We start from the raw sequence: 23,413 nt of genomic DNA on the forward strand, positions 1-23,413 counted from the left end.
CATACAGGAAAGTTACGTCAACTATGCCAGAATGTCGTCATTTTATGTTATCGCCAGCATTGCGCGTTACGTTCAAGTACAGCTATAACCCTCTAGACAGTGACTAGATATAGATCTAGTCAATATGTATGTATACCATAGGTTGTCACCTTACCGAAAGTTAATCTAGCCCCCTAAATCATCTGAAATATTCTACACACGAAGGTCTAAATAACATAAACTCAACAAAAACTCAGGCCCCCTGGGTCAACTTTTACAGGCGTACACAAATTAAAAACAATAATTCAACGGCAATTAAAAAAGTTTTATTTGTATAAACCTGGGAATGTACATGGGAGACATGGGGAGAGGAAGGGAGTCGACTCCCTCAATAAGTTGTCAGGAGTCGACTCCCTTCATTTAATCACAATGTTATATTGGTTCCTCAAAATCGCGGCGACTAAAAAGTTATAAAACTCTGTACCGTGTCGTCAATGTAAATTGACCATAGTATTGGTTCTTCCCTGTTAATCATTAATAACACATGTGGTTTTCCTGGCAGTCAATCCCAGTTCATGGAAATGGCCTTGTAAAACCATAGGGACCTGGCATGCATGCCATCACCAAGGTTAATACGATATGTGTACGGAGTCTACTACGGACTGTGGGACTGGGAATTTGTGCCAACTTCCTGAAGGTCAAACCAGGCTAAGAAGACACAAACATCTATTTTGATAAACTTGTGGACTGGGACCGCACCGTGCAATATTGAGACGAGGAGATGATTTGTACTACTATCTACTGATGAGCTGAAAGACTCATACAGTTTAACATGGACACTGATTCATCTGTCAGCCCCATATATACATTACTGTGTATGGGAGGGTCTAATTGGGTATAATGGGTGAGATATAAATTTGTATTCCATAGCGGCATCCTCCATATACCTAATACGACACTCCCATACATCGTAAAGTGTGCCCGTGGTCAGTCTATTTTTGTCAAGATAATAGAATTGTTATGTTTAGACTTCTCGCCAACAAAGCAGACACAACTGTTTGCGTTCTGCTGAAACTTTTGAATTGTCATTAGATATCAGGGAATCGCCAAAACCAAACAACTACGGAATCCGTGGTGACTGATTAGGGTTATTTTTGCTTTTTATTTTCAGGTTAAAATGGCGCCTTTTCGCTATTTCAACAGCGATTTTGATTGAACAACTTTTTTTCAGAGTCGTAAAAGCTGTGTTTCACGACACTTTTTCGACCTGAATAAGCGAAAAAGCGAGAAAGCAAATCTGGCCCTAACCAGCCACCATCTAATCCAGTGAAATTAAATCTCTTGTTTACTCAAAATCATTACCACTGTAATTTGAGTTAATGGCAAAATATATGTTGTTCGATTTTGTGCAGGCATTTTCTTCGGTCCTTATTCCAGTTCTATGTCAGGTCTACCTACCTGTTGTAGAAATGCTTCGCAATTCTCTATAAACAACATCCGGTTCTCATACCGGAAGACACTGTTACTTCCGGGAAACGCAAATGCGTCTGGGAGAATGTAGCACTTTTGAAGCGAGTCTATGAGAGAACAAATCTGGAGAAGCGACTCCATATCCACCATGATAGGTGGGGTGAAACTCTGAAGCCCTAGCATTTTCATATATTTCAAATCGATACACTTCTGTGCAATTGTCTCTAGTTGAGAGTTGGACAGGCTGCAATAGGACACCGAGAAACATCCAATGTTTGGTACAGCTTGAAGAACGTCACCAAGGGCAAGGTCGCATGTCTTTAAGTTATTCCTGCTCAGATTTAACTCTTTTAGTCCCTGCAAGTTTGTTCCACAGCCTAAGGTTCAGTATATCATCGTCACACAGACGACAGTCACGAAGATTTAGGTAAGTAATATCCTGAGATAACTTTAAGAGAATTGTTTCAAGTTGTTCTCGCAAGTTACATGAAGCCAAGTTCAGTTTGCGCAACATTGGAATTCTACCAATAAAGGAAGCAAAGATTTCCACTGCGTTCTCTTGTCCGTCAGAGTGGATGGTGTTGGGGAAGCTGAGAGCCTGGAGATGAGGAAGGAGTTGTAGACCCTCCATTAGGCCACTGAGTCTACCTACGTCATGACAGATCTGTGGGTCCGTGTACTCCACCTGAGTAAGGTCCTGAAACAGATGTGTGGAGCTGTCAATATTTGGTATACCTACGTAGTGACGGAATGAGGATAAAGTCAATTCTTGTAAATTAAGTTTGTGTGTGTATATTTTCTTGTTAATTCTACCGCCTGATCAAATTCCGCCATATTGTCGATTACTTAGTATGTCAACGTAAAAAAATGTTAAGGCGAAACAGATATATTCACAGAAATGCATTTTAATCCCGTTGTGGTTTCCTTTGCAAAGGAGGAAGTTCTGACTTGACATATGACGTGAAAACGTGAAACATTACAATGAACACGATCACAGGAACTTATTCTCACTAATTTACAACACACGACTCGCAAGTATGCATTACGTATATGTTGAGTTGTGCCTGGCCCCTATGGACGACCGCCAGGTACAATCACAGACTTCTTGTTTTAATGTAATAGGAGAGGAAATACGTAACGACCAGTCCGGGACTCGAACCCTGGACCTCCGAAATCTAGACGGACGCTCTAACCTGGGCACCTACGTTCAGCCCAGTATAGTTCCTCTACAACAAAGCAAACACCCTGACCCCTAGAAATATTGTCACACGCGCCTGTGGGTACTGCACCAGTTGTACGCACACTTACCCTCAGTTCTAGTACTCGGTTGATACCTGTCATTGGCAGCGAGATTTCCGGAATTGGTTCCATCCATACCCTCTTACATCCGAACCGGAACGGCGTGTCATACTGGAGGCCCAAACCTATGGGGACATCGTCCAGTGTTATTTTACAGTCCAGGATAATCGTCACTGGCTCTGAAATTTAAAACAAATCAAACATTATCATTCAATACTACCCAAGTCGTTCACCAGGTTTATTTGTCTAAAGTGACATAATGGACACAGGGACCTGGTGTTTTGTTTCATTTTATGTGCTTTGACCTACTAGTTCGAAAAGCTTAGCATCCTCTTCTTTTAGAGGATACTATTATGAAATAATTGAATTAGCATTCCGAACTTTAATTAATTGGGAAATGATTCTTATCCTAACGTCAGATAATTACGATTGGTTTTTATTTTCTGAATCAAAGTTTATTTACAATTGGACATCTACATTTTATTTGATACTCGTTAGTTAATAAGTTGACAAAAACAAGTAAATAAGTAACAAGAGACTGAGCTCAGTAATCTATATAATGTTCATACCTATAAATAGACTGTTTTCGGGACGTTCTTGATACTTGTGTGCATCAGAAACCCCGTTTGACCTATTCCTGTGTGAATCTTTAGTCAGTCAGAAATCCCCGCGTTATAAATAATTGATAAAACAACACATCGTTGTTCCCACATTGTTAAAGCACGGCATGTGGTATTCCCATAGATAAACATTAATGTAATACCGCACGTGCAACATGCAACATAAATGCACGTGCGTCTGACCTACACTAGATAAACATCAACAAGTCTTAAACCAGAATGTATATCTCAACAAAGCAGATAGCTATCAATGTATTAATTGCTTTTATTACACAAAGCCGCCTGTTTTCAGTTTTTGGCACATATTGTTCCATCAGATCCCTGTTGGAGATTAGAATGGTCCCCTATGCCAAACATCCACACGCTGAATCTCTATTGACGGTTTAATCATTACGCGCTCATTCTGATAATACAGTTTGGTAAAAAAAAACACTCTTTGTCTTTATGTTGCCATTATGTACAGTTACCAAATAGACAGACACGATACACTATACACTCAATGATCCAATTCTGGAAGCGGCTGTAAAGACTCTTCAAACCCTTGCAGACGGTTCTTACACTTGGCCGTCGATGAATTTTACACCCGGACAACGATAATTCCTATAGAAATGAACCCGGAAGACAGGGTTGATGTATTTCTCCATTTAGATGATTTCCTTTATGGTTATCATAAAATATAGTTCAATTGAAGTTATTTCGAATAGTCATCAACTTTACAGGCAGTGGCTTATTATTAGAGGGAAGGGGTTTATGCTAGCCGCTCAACATGCATGTTACAACTGTCAGTTATCCTTGCAAATTATTGCCAATTGGTCGGGTAATGATCCTTGAAGGACTGTATTCATCAACCGCTTTTATAAACCCCGTCTTCCGTGTTCATTTTCTATAGGAATTACCGTTGCTCGGGTGTAAAATTCATCAACCGGCGCCCGGTCAGTACGATTGAAACCGGTGTTGCAGGAGGACAATGGAATTAGCATTTCCACCGCGGGTTCAACCGGGCGCCGGTGCTTACACCTGGGCGTCGATGAATTTTACACCCGGGCAACGATAGTTTCTATAGAAAATAAACGCCGAAGACGGGATCGGAAGAACGGTTGAGATATTTTCTCTCTTTTTTAATGTGATAATGCTGTCCTTCAAGGAAAATAACCCGACCACGGAACAACATGATAAATTGGCTATAACTTGTAAGGATATTTTGACGATTTTTGTTTACGTATTTTTTGCATTTATGCAATACGTTACAATTCATTCACGGACAGGCCTCTTTAAAGGGTCGAGGAAACGAAAGTAAACACAGAAAAAGCTACCTTCCGATAAACTGTGAGATTTACAGTCATTTCGATCGCGGATTTTGCTGTAATTCGTGGATTGGGACATAATTTGGTCATACCCGCCTACACTGTGGGCGAATAAGCAAAAAATGAGAAGTGTTTTTCCTGTCCGTTATCCTTGCAAGTTATAGCCAATTTTGATTTTGATTGTGATTTCACAAACTCGCGAAAAAAATTCATGAAAGATTATGAAACAAAAGGTCTAAGGGGCCTGTGTCGATAACCTGCATTAGAAATGCAACTTTTAAGCTGATCTGGATGCAAAGCAGACCGCATCTTCATTCGAATATACGATTAAGCCAAGTTGATTCGTCAGAACAATGTTTATAGTCATCATCCCACTATTCTACTAGCCTGATACCATGACTATTTTACCTTTTGGATATAGCGGGGGGAAAAATCAAATTTAGTTCCTGTAGCTTTGTATGTAGTTTAATGTCATTCATTTGAACCTTTAATCCGGCATGCTACGGGCCCAATAATAATAGGTTTCTGAGCCTCTTTTTATCGAGGAGAAGAAAACCGGACGGTCGACGGCATGCTAGCTAAAACGTATCTCCTGGTATTGAAATGGGGAGGGGGGAGGGTAGTATATCAAAGTTGAGTCCATAACAATCGGTCAGCTCTTTACGAACCAATAATTATAGCCTCATGTTGTACTTACCAAACTTGTTGTCATGTTTTATATACGGGTCCATATTGGCGTATATCAGGTTAAATCTGTTAAGGTACTTCTGAACCTTCTCTCTGCTTATGTCTGAAATTGAAGATCCTTAGAAAGTAATTTAAATGCCCAGGCAGAGACAATATTTTAATACAATATTCATACTATCTCGTTACATAAAATCATTAAAAAAAATTTGACCTGCATGTATTGTTACCCGTGTTTTTGACAAGCATTAATTGGGAGTAATTGGGAGTCAAAATACTTAGGGGGGAAATATACATATTACATAAAACTGGTGAATTGACGATTGTCCTAGCGCTAACGAGCAGACGAAACGAGTGAAGGCGATAGGTCCCGGGGGAAAAAAACCCAACCATATAGTACATCATTCATATTAAACAGTGTGCGCCCGTTTATGACCTACTAACCGATAGTCCTATTCAGTATTTCATGGATCCGGTCAACTGTCCGATCGTTAGGGTTCATCCACAGCAACGGAAGTCGGGAGAGTTCACGGCATAACTTCCGGTCTAGAAATGCAGTAACACAAGAAAACAATCAGATCAGTGCTCCTAACAAATTGACATGTCTTCCACCATGCCGTCATGTTGGTGGCCCCACAGGCGTCTTCATCTCGTTAGTATATATAGGGAAAATATAAGTCCCTACTTCTACTATACCAACAAGGTGAAAGAGGAAAGTAAGGGCAAGCTTCGATTCACTATGATATTCAGTTCAATCTGACTTAAACATTAAAGGCACACATTCTTCAGTAAGTCCCTTTGTTTAGGATCCTTAAATTTCAATGCATGCTATTCTTTTGTCGTGAGACAATGATTTAATAATGAGAAATGGACCCAAAGCGGTCTGCTAGCGGACAATGCATCGACTGTGGAACGGAAGTAGGCTATCCGTTTTAGATCGGTTTTGTAACAGGCAATATGATAGGTCGCGAGCTTTGTTAACAATATTAACTTTAAATGTCGACCAATGAGACTTTACTTTATTGAAACAGCTTGAAGATAGATAGCCTACTTCCATTCTTCTGTCAATGCATCATCCTATCTTCAGTTGTTACACCCTTTTGATATAGTAGTAGGAGCTTATGTTTTTTTTTCTATGAATACTTCCCCGATGCAAATGACCGTTGTAGCACGAGTCTTGCTTGATTAATGATATATCGGAGATATTTATCTATTTGCGTTTTAGTTTAATACTATAGTATGGCAAAACACAATTACAAATATGTGTTACCTATAATCTTTTCATCATCATGTTTTGTTGTTCACGAAGCTTAAATCTATAACGTATATTACATATTCATGGACAGTTTACCACCCAAATACAATGTCACCACGCTGACAGACCCGTGAATCCCGAGAAGTTGACCATTTTTAGGTTGGACTCTGATCGGAGGGCGAGGAGAGCGTAGATGACACAATCGAGGATGGTCAGTCCATCTTTTTCTTCCACAGGCGTGGTCAATATTTCATCATCGCTAAGATCCTCCACGGGCATGGCTGATTGAAGGTCAAGGACGGTTGTTGGCCACGTGCTCACGAGAAAGTTGATTGTATGTAGCTCTCGCTGGAATATGGCCTCCGACAGCAGTGCTGGATACATTCCTCCTGGCATATCCCGTGCCTTCATATGCCCAAACACCCGTCCAGGGTCACACACAAGCTTGTTCATACATAGGTTCGCTAAGTGCCTGCAAATGTAAATAAGCATTGGTTTTAAACAAACCGGAAGTGGATAGTTTTGCCATGGTGATATGAAAGTATAGAGCAAGAGCACGTAATTTCGCACAGTACGTAAATTCGCTCACCTGACGATTTTTTGCGTTTTTTCTCCAAGTGTGGTCGAGGAATGTGCTTTTTTGTTTATATGTCGACTAATGCCAATTTTTTTGTGGAACTTTTGCCGTTTTAAATACCTCTTTTCAGATTAAGTTCGTTTTGATAACAAAAAACTGATACGACTCTCGTCCGATAAAATGGATACCGGGATGATTAAATATTTTATTAAAATAATCCCAGTTGTTGGTTGGGATGTGGATATGCAAATATTTAAGGAAAATATTATTTGATCAGATTATAATCAAAACTGAATACAAACTCACTTAAGTATAACTAATAATAGCGTTGACCTGCAGACACCCCGTCATTTTCGCCGCCTTGTTACATTACCTCCGTAGGGAGCGGTCATTATTCAAAGCAAAAATGGCGGTAAATTGACACTTTCCAATTTTACATTATTTTGATTTTGAAGATTATTTTAATCATGGCATTGGGCTTCATCTTAGTTTAGGATGTTGTTTGTCTATAACATGGCTGAAAACTACTTTTACCAACAAAATTAAAGAAGTTAGATGGGTGTGCGAAATTACGTTCCCGATCGTCTTCAAACCCAGCAATAAACACAAGTTAACAACAGCTCCCATGCGCAGTGATACGTGTGCGCACATCATGTTACACACTTGTATGTTACGAAGCATTTGTACATCTAACAATGTGAGTACGTATTGTTTCTTGATTTGAAAATGCTTTGATGGAAATGTATTAAGATACATACCGAAAGTGTGCGAAATTACGTACTTCCACTGCAAGTCTACATAGACACATTTATATCGGTTTACATCAGATTTAATATTTTGAAGTCCGTTTATATTTGATCTTTACATGTAGTTCCTTTGTATGTTCGTAATTTAAATCACTGACTCGCTGTTTTAGAATTGTTTCTTTCGATGATAAGGGTAATTCATGGATTATTGCTCATGTATATTTGAAGATAAGTATGTCCTCTCGTGCAAAATAACTACTAACAGTAAATCATGATAACGTGATGTCCTTGAGTTACCTTGGTGAACAGACCGGTTCCCCGGATTTGTCCTTGTGACAATTAAGGACCCCCGCGGCGTCCCTGTAGAGGTGGTAAATGAAGTGAGACTCTGTCATCCATAACGGGTGTCTGGACTGAGTCTCGTTCACATTGAAACGGATAGTCTCATAGTCAATATCGTCCATTACATCCGTCAGAGACATCGTGACGTCACTCTGTAATGGAAAAGTTTATGCCATTTGCGTTCTCTATCAATCATTTATTTTCTATAAGTTGCAGATTTATCTGATCTGCAGGTATCGTTTTAACAACCCTTCTCCTTCATGCACATATGTGGCCCGTGTATGATTATCACTTTTGTCTGTTTTAGTTTTATAGATCTCACGAGTGACAGTTCTGTCAGTAGAGTTAGGTGCTGAAGGGCTACCGAGTTCGTTGAAATGAATTTTATCATGTACTGCAGGCTCAAGCTCAAGAGTCAAATGCGGTTCATGGAATTGATAGTGCAGCACTCTAAGATGAAGGGCATACAAATATATTCAAAGAGTATGAGTCGAATGCGTCAAGAATCTTTTCACGACATCTAATTTGGCGGCCAAGGGTGTTTATACGATACGATACGAAGTTTGTTCAATTAACTGACATCGATGTATTGTATGCTATTTGAAGAACACAAAAAAAATGTCTTCAAAAGGAATAACCAGCAAAGTGGAAATTTAAACCTTTGACATTTTGGCAAAAAAATATTGTTTTATTTTCGACAGAAAAGAACAATCACCGGGCTCGGTGATAGCTGAGGTTCCGGATATTGAAAGGAAAACATAAGAACAGAAGTCATTGTACCAAACTGTCCGGTAGAAAAGGAAATAATGACGTTGATGTTACCAAATCTTACATTGAAAAGACAGATTTTGCATTCTGGCGACAAGCTCCGATTATCAGATTACACAGTTTCGACATTTGTACGGAATTTGGCTGTTGCCATGGGTTTTAAAAGCGTATTTTTGATTTTAAAATGTTAATTTCAATTTCCTGAAATGACGATTATGTGTCCACTATTGAGGGGCGACATTTTGATAAATGATATAGGGTCTTGACACGTTCCTATGACACAGAAAATAGAACATAACCCCAGGGACCGACAATCTGTCGTCTTTGCCAAAAAAAATCAGGGTTCTAGTATTAAACATATGACAATGAATGAGAAAAGTTCCACATCTATGACCAAAGAGAGCGATACAGACCAACTGGACACTTGTTGAGTAAATGTGTGTTCAAATCCGCAAATACTCAAGTATGTTCTTTATATGCGCAACGAGCCACAAATGGGTACAGGTGACTCTGTTATGCTGGCGTCTTATAGTGGGTACATGTAACCCTGTTATGCCGCCGCCTTATAGTGGGTACAGGTAACCCTGTTATGCCGCCGCCTTATAGTGGGTATATGTAACCCTGTTATGCCGCCGCCTTATAGTGGGTATATGTAACCCTGTTATGCCGGCGTCTTATAGTGGGTACATGTGACCCTGTTATGTCGGCGCCTTATAGTGGGTACAGGTGACCCTGTTATGCCGGCGTCTTATAGTGGGTACATGTGACCCTGTTATGTCGGCGCCTTATAGTGGGTACAGGTGACCCTGTTATGCTGGCGTCTTATAGTGGGTACATGTAACCCTGTTATGCCGCCGCCTTATAGTGGGTACAGGTAACCCTGTTATGTCGGCGCCTTATAGTGGGTATATGTAACCCTGTTATGCCGCCGCCTTATAGTGGGTATATGTAACCCTGTTATGCCGGCGTCTTATAGTGGGTACATGTGACCCTGTTATGTCGGCGCCTTATAGTGGGTACAGGTGACCCTGTTATGCCGGCGTCTTATAGTGGGTACATGTGACCCTGTTATGTCGGCGCCTTATAGTGGGTACAGGTGACCCTGTTATGTCGGCGCCTTACAGTGGGTACATGTGACCCTGTTATGCCGGCGTCTTATAGTGGGTACATGTGACCCTGTTATGTCGGCGCCTTATAGTGGGTACAGGTGACCCTGTTATGTCGGCGCCTTACAGTGGGTACATGTGACCCTGTTATGCCAGCGCCTTATCGTGGGTACATGTAACCCTGTTATGCCGCCGCCTTATAGTGGGTACAGGTAACCCTGTTATGCCGCCGCCTTATAGTGGGTACATGTGACCCTGTTATGCCGCCGCCTTATAGTGGGTACAGGTGACCCTGTTATGCCGGCGCCTTATAGTGGGTACATGTGACCCTGTTATGCCGCCGCCTTATAGTGGGTACAGGTGACCCTGTTATGCCGGCGCCTTATAGTGGGTACAGGTAACCCTGTTATGCCGGCGCCTTATAGTGGGTACAGGTAACCCTGTTATGCCTCATCCTTATAGTGGGTACATGTGACCCTGTTATGCCGCCGCCTTATAGTGGGTACAGGTGACCCTGTTATGCCGGCGCCTTATAGTGGGTACAGGTAACCCTGTTATGCCGCCGCCTTATAGTGGGTACATGTGACCCTGTTATGCCGCCGCCTTATAGTGGATACATGTAACCCTGTTATGCCGCCGCCTTATAGTGGATACATGTAACCCTGTTATGTCGGCGCCTTATAGTGGATACATGTAACCCTGTTATGCCGGCGCCTTATAGTGGATACATGTAACCCTGTTATGTCGGCGCCTTATAGTGGATACATGTAACCCTGTTATGCCGGCGCCTTATAGTGGATACATGTAACCCTTTAATGCCGGCGCCTTATAGTGGGTACATGTGACCCTGTTATGCCGCCGCCTTATAGTGGATACATGTAACCCTGTTATGCCGGCGCCTTATAGTGGGTACATGTGACCCTGTTATGCCGCCGCCTTATAGTGGGTACAAGTGACCCTGTTATGCCGCCGCCTTATAGTGGGTACATGTGACCCTGTTATGCCGCCGCCTTATAGTGGGTACATGTAACCCTGTTATGCCGCCGCCTTATAGTGGGTTCATGTGACCCTGTTATGCCGCCGCCTAATAGTGGGTACAGGTAACCCTGTTATGCCGCCGCGTTATAGTGGGTTCATGTGACCCTGTTATGCCGCCGCCTTATAGTGGGTTCATGTGACCCTGTTATGCCGCCGCCTTATAGTGGGTACATGTGACCCTGTTATGCCGGCGCCTTATAGTGGGTACAGGTAACCCTGTGATGCCGCCGCCTTATAGTGGGTACATGTAACCCTGTTATGCCGGCGCCTTATAGTGGGTACATGTGACCCTGTTATGCCGCCGCCTTATAGTGGGTACAGGTAACCCTGTGATGCCGCCGCCTTATAGTGGGTACATGTAACCCTGTTATGCCGGCGCCTTATAGTGGGTACATGTGGCCCTGTAATATACCGCGTTTCTTACTAATCGCTTTGCTCATCACATCAACTTCGGTCTAAAACACCCCAGAAAAAAAATGTGGAAGTGTAAACACTTAGTTTAACGCTGATGAGATATTTGATTGAGTCTGTGTGTTTCAGACAGAGCTGTACAGTTTATCCTCGTGTTTGTGAACCGCTGTATTAAACCAATCGGTATAGTTACTTCAAACAAATCCCGGACGGTGCTGCATGGTGCACAACACACATTAATGTTGATATCTGTCTAATTAATTTTAAAAGACAGACAAAAAATGAAGCTTTGGGCCGACTCATTTCCTTGGTCCCCTGGGCCGACTCTTGTCTTCCGCCAAGACGACTCCTCCCAGATACGGATCAAACTAAAGCCGTGAAATCTACAACGCACACGCGCGCACCTGCTTCGGAATGTCATTATCATGTATAATATCAATGCAATGTATTTATAGCGTTTTGCTCATCGTGTTATGGCCTTTTTGTACTTGTTATAGCGAGAGCAAAACCGCCCAAGGTGTTGGCTTTAGCGTGTACATTGTATTCACGGTCACTGTATGTAGTAAGTACAGTATATATGGTCAGTCTAGTTCCGTCCTTTGTTATATGTAGTAAGTACAGTATATATGGTCAGTCTAGTTCCGTCCTTTGTTATATGTAGTAAGTACAGTATATATGGTCAGTCTAGTTCCGTCCTTTGTTATATGTAGTAAGTACAGTATATATGGTCAGTCTAGTTCCGTCCTTTGTTATATGTAGTAAGTACAGTACATATGGTCAGTCTAGTCCCGTCCTTTGTTATATGTAGTAAGTACAGTATATATGGTCAGTCTAGTCCCGTCCTTTGTTATATGTAGTAAGTACAGTATATATGGTCAGTCTAGTCCCGTCCTTTGTTATACATGTATGTAGTAAGTACAGTATATATGGTCAGTCTAGTTCCGTCCTTTGTTATATGTAGTAAGTACAGTATATATGGTCAGTCTAGTTCCGTCCTTTGTTATATGTAGTAAGTACAGTATATATGGTCAGTCTAGTCCCGTCCTTTGTTATATGTAGTAAGTACAGTATATATGGTCAGTCTAGTTCCGTCCTTTGTTATATGTAGTAAGTACAGTACATATGGTCAGTCTAGTTCCGTCCTTTGTTATATGTAGTAAGTACAGTATATATGGTCAGTCTAGTTCCGTCCTTTGTTATATGTAGTAAGTACAGTATATATGGTCAGTCTAGTTCCGTCCTTTGCTATATGTAGTAAGAACAGTATATATGGTCAGTGTAGTTCCGTCCTTTGTTATATGTAGTTTGATTGTCCTGGGGTGCTCAATGAAAATGCCTAATGAAAATGCTTTTTTTCTCTCTTAAATATCGGAAAACTAGAAATATTGGAAACAAGCGTCATTTTTACAACATCAATATTGTTTACGTCACAGCTTCAGAAACCGTATACTACCTCACTGAACAACATGCATGTTAAGCGATATTAAAGTGTAAGGAATGATAGTTGAACTTGACTGTAGAACGCCCTTGTTGTCCAAGTATGTAAAGGAAAAAAATCTTCTTGAAAAAATGTTTTATTAAATGGTAAATGATAGTTCATTTTCTTATAAACGGTCTTGTTGTCCAAGTATGTAAAGGAAAAAATCCTTCTTATAAACGGTCTTGTTGATAAAATTGTTCATTTTTTTAAACGATGATGACTTCAAATCGAGTGATTGCCACTTTTCAAAATGTTATAACGTAATGACTATCCCGCCATTGACATTACAGTCTTGTACATTAAGACACTTGATCACTATGTATCTGTTGGTGTATTCGCTTACAAAAGAGTCTGGTTGATCGAGACTATATTACAGAGGTCAATCAGAACTCCTCTTCATTTTCTACAAACTAAACCTAGGCAGACGAAGGCGAGGAGTTCCGATTGTATCGAGGTAGTACTAACGAAACCGTAACTCTAAAATAAATTGGATTGAACGAGGGCAAAATATAAGAAAAAATATAAATTTGCATGGATATTATTGAAAAGATACAAGGAGAATAAGACCAGGGGCTCCGACAGAGAAAACGTCTCAATGTTTCATCGACGATACCCGCCATACAAATCTATATCAGATAACATTCTCAAAAAATAGGATTGGGACAACGCAGCCACTTAGCATATCTAGTGGCATCAAACATGCCCTGCTTTCCCTCACACAATGAAATAGAATGTCCCAATAATAGATTATCCCAATCATAGAAGGTCCTAATGAGATTACGATATCAATCATAAAAGTTTCCCGTGGTCTTCATTAATCTGCATTTCTCAAACCCCTGTGTTATTATTTTTCGGCATAGCCGTATAATATTCTTTTGGTCCCGGATATGACGCGACAGGTGGCGTTACTGGTCAAGATGAAGTATGTGATTGGTTAATGTAGTGGTAAATGCAAAATGCAGATATGCAATTAAAAACGAAACTAAGTTAAAATTGAATGCAAGCTGAATAATTGGATGTGTCTTTTTTTAAATGACACATTGATATAATTATATTCTTGATTCAAATGTAGTCTTATTATCACCAAAAATGATTTAAGATGATATATTTTTGTCATCCGTGCGGAAACGCATTAGTTCGTTAATTTATTTCACCAGCAGTTATACATTATAACCACCATCATTAAAACTATGCCGTTTATCTCTTTTTAAAGATATTTCTTGTTTCCATTACAGTAGTCGACATCTGTAACAGTAATCGTGTATAGGAGGAACGAGTCCTTGAAGGAACAAGCAAGTCGTTAAATATCAAATCATCTGAGAGATGTAAATACTTAAGGTAATGAAGAACTTGGACGTACACAAAGACTATTAAAATACATGTCTAAGGCGAAACACTGTATGATGTACTGTTAACTGGCTCAGAGACAAAGTCTCTATTTAGCTATAAACATATTCGGTTTTATCTGACGTCTGGAAAGCAATTACTAGTTTCTACCCAACTAGAACTGGACTGACGGTACATGTGTGTTCTCCGTCTTCCGTATGGAAAGTGATTGATATACAAATCTCTATTACAACATGTACACCAAGAGGAAAACGTATACATAGTTCAAGTTTCCCTCTGGTCATAGGTAATAGTAACGTGTCAAGCCCCTGTGGTTATTATGTCGGTATGAGTCGGAGGTTACTCGGGACTACACTATATAGACCTCAATACACCTATATTGTAAATATGTGCTGTAAGCACTAAGGTCCAAGTACTATAAAATATTCTCCACATACAGGTCATGAATACTGGGGTGCCTTTTTTTCGAATATTAACTAGCCCCTGAAACACATTGAAAAATGCAATACACAATAGTTCAAAATACACATAGATTGTACAATTTATCAGGTCCCTGTGGCCAATTAAAACCGCTCAACAGATTTCTATACCCAGTATAACATGTACCTTTAAACTGTAGCAATTCGCATGTCCCTGTGAAATGGATAGTCTACAAAATAACCATGATTGCAGGTAGATAAACGTGGGGAGGTTCTATAAGTAAACTCTCCCTGTGTACTGGTGATTCATTCTTTCTCTATACACCTCTAATTACAGGGCAACGTCTCCCCCTTCTACACCCTCCCCGGAGTACAGCTGATAGTGAGGGAGGGGGTATGGTCGGCTCGTCAATACACAGGGAAAACAGATGCGTGTCTACCTCAGGTTGGTGTGCCTGTTACTCGGGAATATGTATTTTCATTTGAAATAATTGAAGACATGTGTGTCCAATATATTCATCAATGGTTATGATAGAACATTGCTTCTATAGAGAAGATCTGGGGAGATATGGCTTAAGGAAAACAACTTAAGAATTTTTTAATAGTCTTTCCCCGACCCCCATTCCCTATCTTCAGATCGATTATATATAATGTAAAAATACTTACATGTCTAGCAGTGGAGAATCGCACTATTTACTACTACAATAAGATCCCGCCACCACCAGTCACTACAAAAACTACAGAATCTTTAAAATCCTGTGCTCAAGTCATCTTCACCGTATATCGTTTAGATTTTGTAAAATGTGTTTACATTTGCACACTAACACTGGTGTAATACACTGAGCGAGCTAGACCTGAAATAGACCTCTACTGTCCCGATAGACGTTCAACGTTATTCCCTGTCTTCCCCACACACAGACGCAGCCAGTTGAATGCTGCACTCCCCCGCCTTTGTAAATGGTACATCCCGGTACGGTCGGATTACAGCACGCGCGCACCCACCGCACGTGAACTGATATACCTCAATCGACTCAATAAATATATCAGTACGTCATAAGAAACAAAAGTAGATCGTAACAAGAAATATCTTTAAAGAAGACCAACGTCATAGTTTTAATTCTGGTGGTTTTAATGTAAAACTGCTGGTGAAATAATTCAATGAACTAATGCGTTTCAGCAAAGATAACAAAATTATATCAGTTTGAATCATTTTTGGTGATATAAAACTGCATTTGAATCGGGAATATAATTTTATCAATGTGTCATTTGAAAATATACATCCACTTATTCAGCTTGCATTCAATCTTAACTTTGTTTCGTTTTTAACTGCATATCGGCATTTTGCATTTACCGCTATATTGACAAATCACATACTTCATCTTGACCAGTAACGCCACCTGTCGCTTCATATCCGGGGCCAAAAGAATATTATACGGCTATGCCGAAAAATTTAATCCATTATCTAACTGTCCCTGATTCTATACATATACAGTTAACAGTCGAGTTAACTGTATTTTACTTCGAGGTAAACATAGAAGAATCTTCAAGTTATCATTTTGGTATTTTTTCCAGTGGTGATATATTTTGACAGTTCGATTAAAACCAAATCTTTAAAGGTGCTACACCTTCGACAGATAGTATTTTTTATCAATTAAAAACACAAATAAACTCGAATTTATTTTTCTTCATGAATAAAAGTTATACACTTGACATTATTACCACCCTCGGAAAGTTTCATCTTCTCATTTATCTTTGAAATTAAAAAAAATATGTTATTATTATTTGCGTCCCGAAGAAATTCCATTTCGCTCCGCCTCCATATTGAATGAAATAGTGATTGCGCATGCGCCTAAAACAGAAAACACAAACGAGTAGGAACCACATGGCGAAGCGAGGAAGGCAAATTCTCCAGAAAGAAGGAAGCATAAATTAGATTAGGAAAAGAGAACGAAGAAAGGGAAGGATTTCAATCGGAGACTGCAGACCGGTGGAATTATGTACACACGTACGTAGTGTAACGTTCGGTCTGTTGACAGTGTTGTCATCTTTACTGAAAACTCTAAGCATATATGATGCGATTGAATCAACGGTTAGGATTTATTTTGTGATATGTAATGATTGCAGATTCTCTAATTTATTATAGTTCAACAGCTTAAACCTGTTGATAAATCACACCTGTATCAATCCAACGAAAGGGCCGAAGGGGGTAACGCTAAGAAAGCGTTTCGGTTCGTGGGTGACAACAGGCACAGGATCGTGATTTTTCGCACCGGATAATACAGAAATGTTCACTTAGATTTTATTTTCTGTTTGTTGTAGCAGAGACATATAAAGATATATATGTATCTGGTTGTAGTTATGTTAGGCAACATCCAATATATATATATAGTGTGTCCCAGCTGAATGAAAATAAGTCCACCATATTTGTTTTCTTCTGTATGTAAATCTCTCCCAGAATGCACTGCGATCAAGGTCAAGTGTATGCAAAGTAGAAATTATAATGTTCAAAAGTTTCTTGGTGTCATTCCTACAATTTTTGACGTTATACAATTTTTTTTTATTTGTATGTCTTAAATAGGCATACAATGTATATATATATGGACTAAATGTCATTTATTGTCAAAATAATAACAATTTATTACACTCTGTCGGAGGTGAAGCATCTTTACCTTTTGTAGCGTATAAATGGTAATTGTCAAGTTAAACACCCAGTTGGCCGGGAAAGCGGGATCCTAATACCTTTTCACATCCGATCGGGGAATCGAACCCTGGTCATCTGGTGAAAGATAACCCATTCTACTCTCAATAGATATAACAATCAAAGTACTAAGTACTGTAGCGCTAAAACTCTTGTGCAATTGTATCAGTTGACAATATTTTACGTTTTTTTTTCTGTTGGAATTGTATCACAAACAGGATTTCCCTTATTTTTGAGCAAGTCGATATTCAGTTCTTCAATTCGTTCATTACCGTAATTTGACAGATAACACGTTTGGACCTGACCAAACTCACATGTCCATTGTATTCATTTTAGTTGGCCAAAAGCCGTTTGAAAGTGTTAACACAGTTGTTTCATTGAATATGGTTGATGTTAACTTATTGCAACACATGTTGTTGACTTCTATTACATGAGCGCACAAATCAAATGTAACTAATTTAGGGCCTTTTGATTTTGTAAAGCAGTGTCAAGGTAAAAATGAATGTCAGACGGACACTGCAACATTTTGAAGCGTTTTACCCTGGTCATTGTATTGAGAAGATTTAGTGAAAAGACTATTCCGACTCTCAATGCTATCAGATTCATTAAATCTTAAAGAATGAAGAATTTGGTCGGACTCTACTAAGTTTAAGGAAACCCGCCATATTCTGATTCAGTCATTGCATGGAAAGGGTAGGTGGTATATCTTATCAATAAACGGGCCACAAATCCACCGATTGCAAAAGTGGCAATCGAACATGGCCGAACTTTTAAGGCATGTCAACATGTTACTAAGTTTGGTGGAAATCTCTCGGACTACACATACTCCCAAACAACCTAAAATTCTACTTGCACACATGTATTAATGGCAACCCAAGATCACATATATATGGTTTGGTCGATGCCTCCATAATATTTATATCTGTTTTCTATGTCAATGCCATGAAATTGCGAAAAAAATGGGGACGGAGTTATGAGGAAGAGTACCGGGAGCTGGCAACGGTGTTTGGTGGATTTGAGGTATTTGCCGAAACGGAAATAAACAAGAGATCCCAGAGGGATTTTGGCGTCCACCATTGCATGATCTTTATAGATTCTATGTCAGATTGATCTTCTCTCTATTTTCTCTTCCTCTTACTAATCTGTGTAAATTGAGAAACATCCCTCAGTACTTTTCAAACAAATTGGTTTGGTTTAGTTTGTTTAACGTCCTATAAACAGCAAGGGTGTGCAAGGTTTTGGAGGTGGAGGAAAGCCGGAGTACCCGGAGAGAAAAAAAACCGGCCTACGGTCAGTACAAAGGGAACCTATATATGAAATTTGAGATTTAGCGATAATGGCTGTCTGTCGGCCATGTTGTTTTCAGCTTGGTCCCAAAATGCAATACGAGGGACTAAGAGGAACCTACATATAAAATTTCAGGAGGATCCCTTCTGTACTCTCTGAGAAATAACTAATTGTCGAAATCTAAGATGGCTGCTTGTCTGTCATGTTGTTTTCCGATTGGCCCCAACATGAATCATGCATAACTAGGGACCAAGGACAACCAACATATGAAACTTCAGAAAGAATCTTTAGTACTTTCTGAGAAATAGCGATAACAAACTTCAATGGTCAAAATCCAAGATGGCTGCCTGTCGGCCATGTTGTTTTCTGACTGGTCCCAAAATGAAATATGCCTACATTGTAACTAGGGACGAAGGGCTTCCTACATATGAGATGGTGGGCTAAAATCAGATGGTGGTCATAATTGGTATTAATTTCAGAGAATGGACTCAAATATATGTTCTCCAATGCACAACTGTATCTTATGTAAAATTTTAGGGGTTTATTTTTAATCATTCGTGATTCACAGCCCGATTCCCGTCTGAGTTGAATATTAATTCAATAGTTCTATATGTTGTTGAAATAGCATATTTATTAAGACATGAATTGTAAATATTAAAGACACTTAAAGAAACTGTATATTATCCAATAATCAACACGAAGGTTGTTGCATTGAAATCGTTTAAATTTTAAGAACATCTTATTTTGATATACATATGTTACGCCATAACTTTTTTACCCGTTTTATAATTCAAACATCCTCATTATGCAAATTCCACATGAACTTGTATAATACAAAATAAGAATAAAAGATAATGACTTAATATATTATCCATGGTTATACATATTACATAATATGCAAGAAATAGTGAGTGCGTGGCACAGTAGAATGGTGATTTGCAGTTTTGTGTGGCATTTTATATAAATTATACAAAGGCAACTAAATTACCAGTTTGTATTATTACTTTACCTTGATAAGTAAGATTATGAACTCTATATGATTGACTACTCAGATTCAATTTCTGTATGAAATATTTATTTAATTTTTGTTGCTATTATAGCGTGTGTTATATAGATTTACTGGGCAATACGACTTTCAACATATTTCAATTATATAAATTACTTTATCCTACTCTTCTTTAAGTCACCTAATTCATTCACAGTTATGGAAGTAATTTCTACCATATATGAAGATTAATTTCTCACACATGGGAAGATTTATAAGTTGACATATCTGTGTGTCTCTAACCGGCCAGTGAATGTATTGAAATATTTCCTGAGGCTATACCTGAACTGCCCAGGTAATCAAAGGGTGTCACACCTGTATCAGCAGGGGTGAGGAGAGGAGGGGAGGGGGGAGGTGGTGGGTTGTTAACCTATAGACCTCCATTTTTCACCTGCGAGATATACCCAGAATTTCTTAAGACTGTCTTTATAATAACTTTAACAAGATGCAAATCATCTTTGACTGAAGGTTTAAAGAGATACAGTATACTTTATTGTTTTGTATCGGATTAGAAAACTCTACTGAGCTTATTACACTTCTTTTGCATTAAAACATATGTACTTGTGCATTTAATATAATAATTAGAATAAGACCATCAAATGTTAGATGACTATAAAAATTCAAAATTTACACGGTGCAGATATGATTAAAAAGTTGTTACATTAATCTAAATATATAAAGTAAATTTCGGATCAATATTAAAACGATTTCCGGTGAAGATAGACGACAGAGTTTTTACACGAATTTATTTAATATATCTGTGTTTCTTTTATACTCAAAACATTTAAAACATACAGTTATTACAGTCACAATATGTATATAAGTATATATACATCTGTCTTTTTTTTTTTTTTTTTTTTTATAAAAATTCATGTTTATAAGTTTCGTTTGATAAAAAAGTGAGATTTTGCCGATTTTTGTGAGAGAATGGCTGCAGTTCTATCCCAACATTCTTAAATTTTTACAAGAATTTATTCAATATATATGTGTTTCTTTTATACTCAGAACATTTTAAACATACAGTTATTGCAGTCACAATAAGTATATAAGTATATATACGTCTATGTCTTTTTTTATAAAAATTCATATTTATAAGTTTCGTTTGAAAAAAAAGAGAGAGAGAGAGAGAGAGAGAGAGAGATTTTGCCGATTTTTGTGAGAGAATGGCTGCAGTTCAGTCCCAATTTTCTTAAGTCAATTGAAATATACTGTTTCTTAGCAAATATATCTTGGTTGTAAATAACATAATTTCACTTCAGGTAAAGTTGTTAATTAAAAAACATTTATCTGATCAAGCCAAAAAAAAAACTTTTTGCTGTGTATCGAAAAATAAGAAATATAAATCTACCAGTTGACCTACAATTTAAATTATTCGATTCATTAGTTGCTCCAATTTTGTTATACTCGTGTGAAATATGGGGGTATGAGAATGTAAGTAAACTTGAAAAAATACATCTACAATTTTGCAAACGAATTTTCGGTTTAAGAAAAAATACATCTAATTTTATGATATATGGTGAGACAGGTGATATTAAATTGAGAATTATTAAATTCTGGTATACTCTTATTAAAAGTGAAAATAAACTGTCTAGCCGTATGTACAAATTGATGTATTCTCTCCATGAATCTGGTCAAATTAAATTTAAATGGATTGATTATGTTAAAGATATCTTAGACAATGTTGGAGTAAGTTTTGTGTGGATGCAACAGAAAATATGTTTACCTGATATTAATCACTTAAAAAGAATAATTGCACAAAAATTACACGATCAGTTCATTCAGACTTGGTTTGATCAGCTGGAAAACTCGCCACGAGGGGAAAATTATAGTATATTTAAAGACAACTTTGGCATGGAAGATTACCTTAAACGATTAAACAAAAAGGACAAAAAGGTACTTTGTCAATTTAGAACATCCAACCAGAGACATATATCTATATATGTCTCTGATCCAACATAAAGCTTCTGGTCGAAACAGGAAGATGGACAGGCATTCAAAGACAAGACAGAATATGTCCACTTTGTTATACCGGTATAGGAGATGAATTCCATGTTTTATTTATTTGTAATAATGATAACGTTATACAGTTAAGACGTACATATATTCCTGCCTACTTTTACAAAAAAAAACAATTCTTATAAAATGAATGGAATGTTTACAATCTTTAATAAAAATCTGTTTATAAACGTAAGCCTATATGTCCAAAAACTATGCAATATGTTATGATGACATCACAATAATTAGTGGTACTGTTTTCCTTTTTTGCATTCAGTATTTTCACCAGTGATTCCAATAGTGTAAGAAAACTATCTAACGTGCACAGGGGGAACAACGGAGCGATCACCCATCCAAGAGCTGACCACGCTCGACGTTGCTGAACTGCGGTACACAGACACGACACTCAACCGCACAGCCACAAAAGCTAGCTATTGGACTATGCAGCTGAAATGCCCATATCCATGAACCATCACATTACCCCCTTCGCCGATAAGCTTCGTCCCGAAGCTTCCATGGGTTCAACCTGGCATCCTCAGCAAACACAACTGTCCGTCTTGTTGTTATAGCGGTGCCGCCTCATGACCAAATCCCCTGGTCATCAACAAGTCTCCAAGAACATTGTGATTCCCATGCTGTCCGAGGGCACCCTACAGGATACCAGGCCTGTTCGCTGCCACCAAATGTAACGTGAAAAAAAGACCTCTTGTTACACCCGCTGTGTGTCAGAGTGAATAAAGAAATCTTGAAATCTTGGAGAATTCACCTGTGACCTAATTTGGCGACAGTCGGAGTGTTTCACGGTTGGCTGACTCTTGTAATTAACCCCTTGGGGTCAATTAGTGTCACTGACCATAGCTAACCTACACTTTGGTGAGTCTTTGGTTTGTTTTTGTTTAAAATCCTATTAACAGCCAGGGTCATTTAAGGACATGCCAATTTTTTGGTGAGTCTGTCTATAGGACAACACAAAAGAACTTACAAGCAGTACTAGTGTTAGTCAAAATTTGAAGCGTCAAATTGACGAGCGGCTCAAATTATTTTCTGCGTCAATGCACTGAATATTGAAATTATTGTAAAATTATATTTGCAAATGAGCTACGAAAAGTTAGTACTAAATCTATCTTTAGCCTACTGTACTACAACTTAGCCTTACTGTTGTTTGTGTTAAAAGGCCATTTACATTCCGAGCAAATATGAATTAAAACAACTATACACACACATGCGAATATATATCTTTTCTTAAAATATAGATAGATATAATTATAATAAATATATTAATAACAAAAATAAAAAATATCCGCTGCCGGGAATTGAACCCCGGCCTCCACGGTGGAACACTTCGCCTCATTCAAAAGTATGATATTTTATCAATAAGAGGCTACTCAGTCAAACATTAGTTTTCTTTTCTTTCAAAATTCATATTTGTATTATATTTTCATTGCAAAATAAGTGAACAGAATGATGACAAACCTTATAATGTTGCATATTTGTGCAAATTTGCCACTACAGATATCACAGTAGTCAAGTAATTTTACGCGAT

The 23,413-nt window shown here is 38.5% G+C and overlaps 1 protein-coding gene across 1 annotated transcript; it reads right to left on the reverse strand.

Moving 5' to 3' along the window:
* Nucleotides 1–290: 290 nt before the first annotated feature.
* LOC117332792 (leucine-rich repeat-containing protein 14-like) lies at nucleotides 291–15,759 on the reverse strand. Its single transcript, XM_033891823.1, is given in 8 exon segments — nucleotides 291–1,806; nucleotides 1,808–2,146; nucleotides 2,758–2,927; nucleotides 5,370–5,462; nucleotides 5,801–5,902; nucleotides 6,740–7,083; nucleotides 8,232–8,428; nucleotides 15,512–15,759. Coding segments are annotated over 7 exon segments (1,632 nt in total). The 5' UTR covers nucleotides 8,417–8,428; nucleotides 15,512–15,759; the 3' UTR covers nucleotides 291–1,407.
* Nucleotides 15,760–23,413: the final 7,654 nt, after the last annotated feature.

Source organism: Pecten maximus, chromosome 8 (genome assembly GCF_902652985.1).
Source record: "Pecten maximus chromosome 8, xPecMax1.1, whole genome shotgun sequence".
Lineage (NCBI taxonomy): Eukaryota > Metazoa > Mollusca > Bivalvia > Pectinida > Pectinidae > Pecten > Pecten maximus.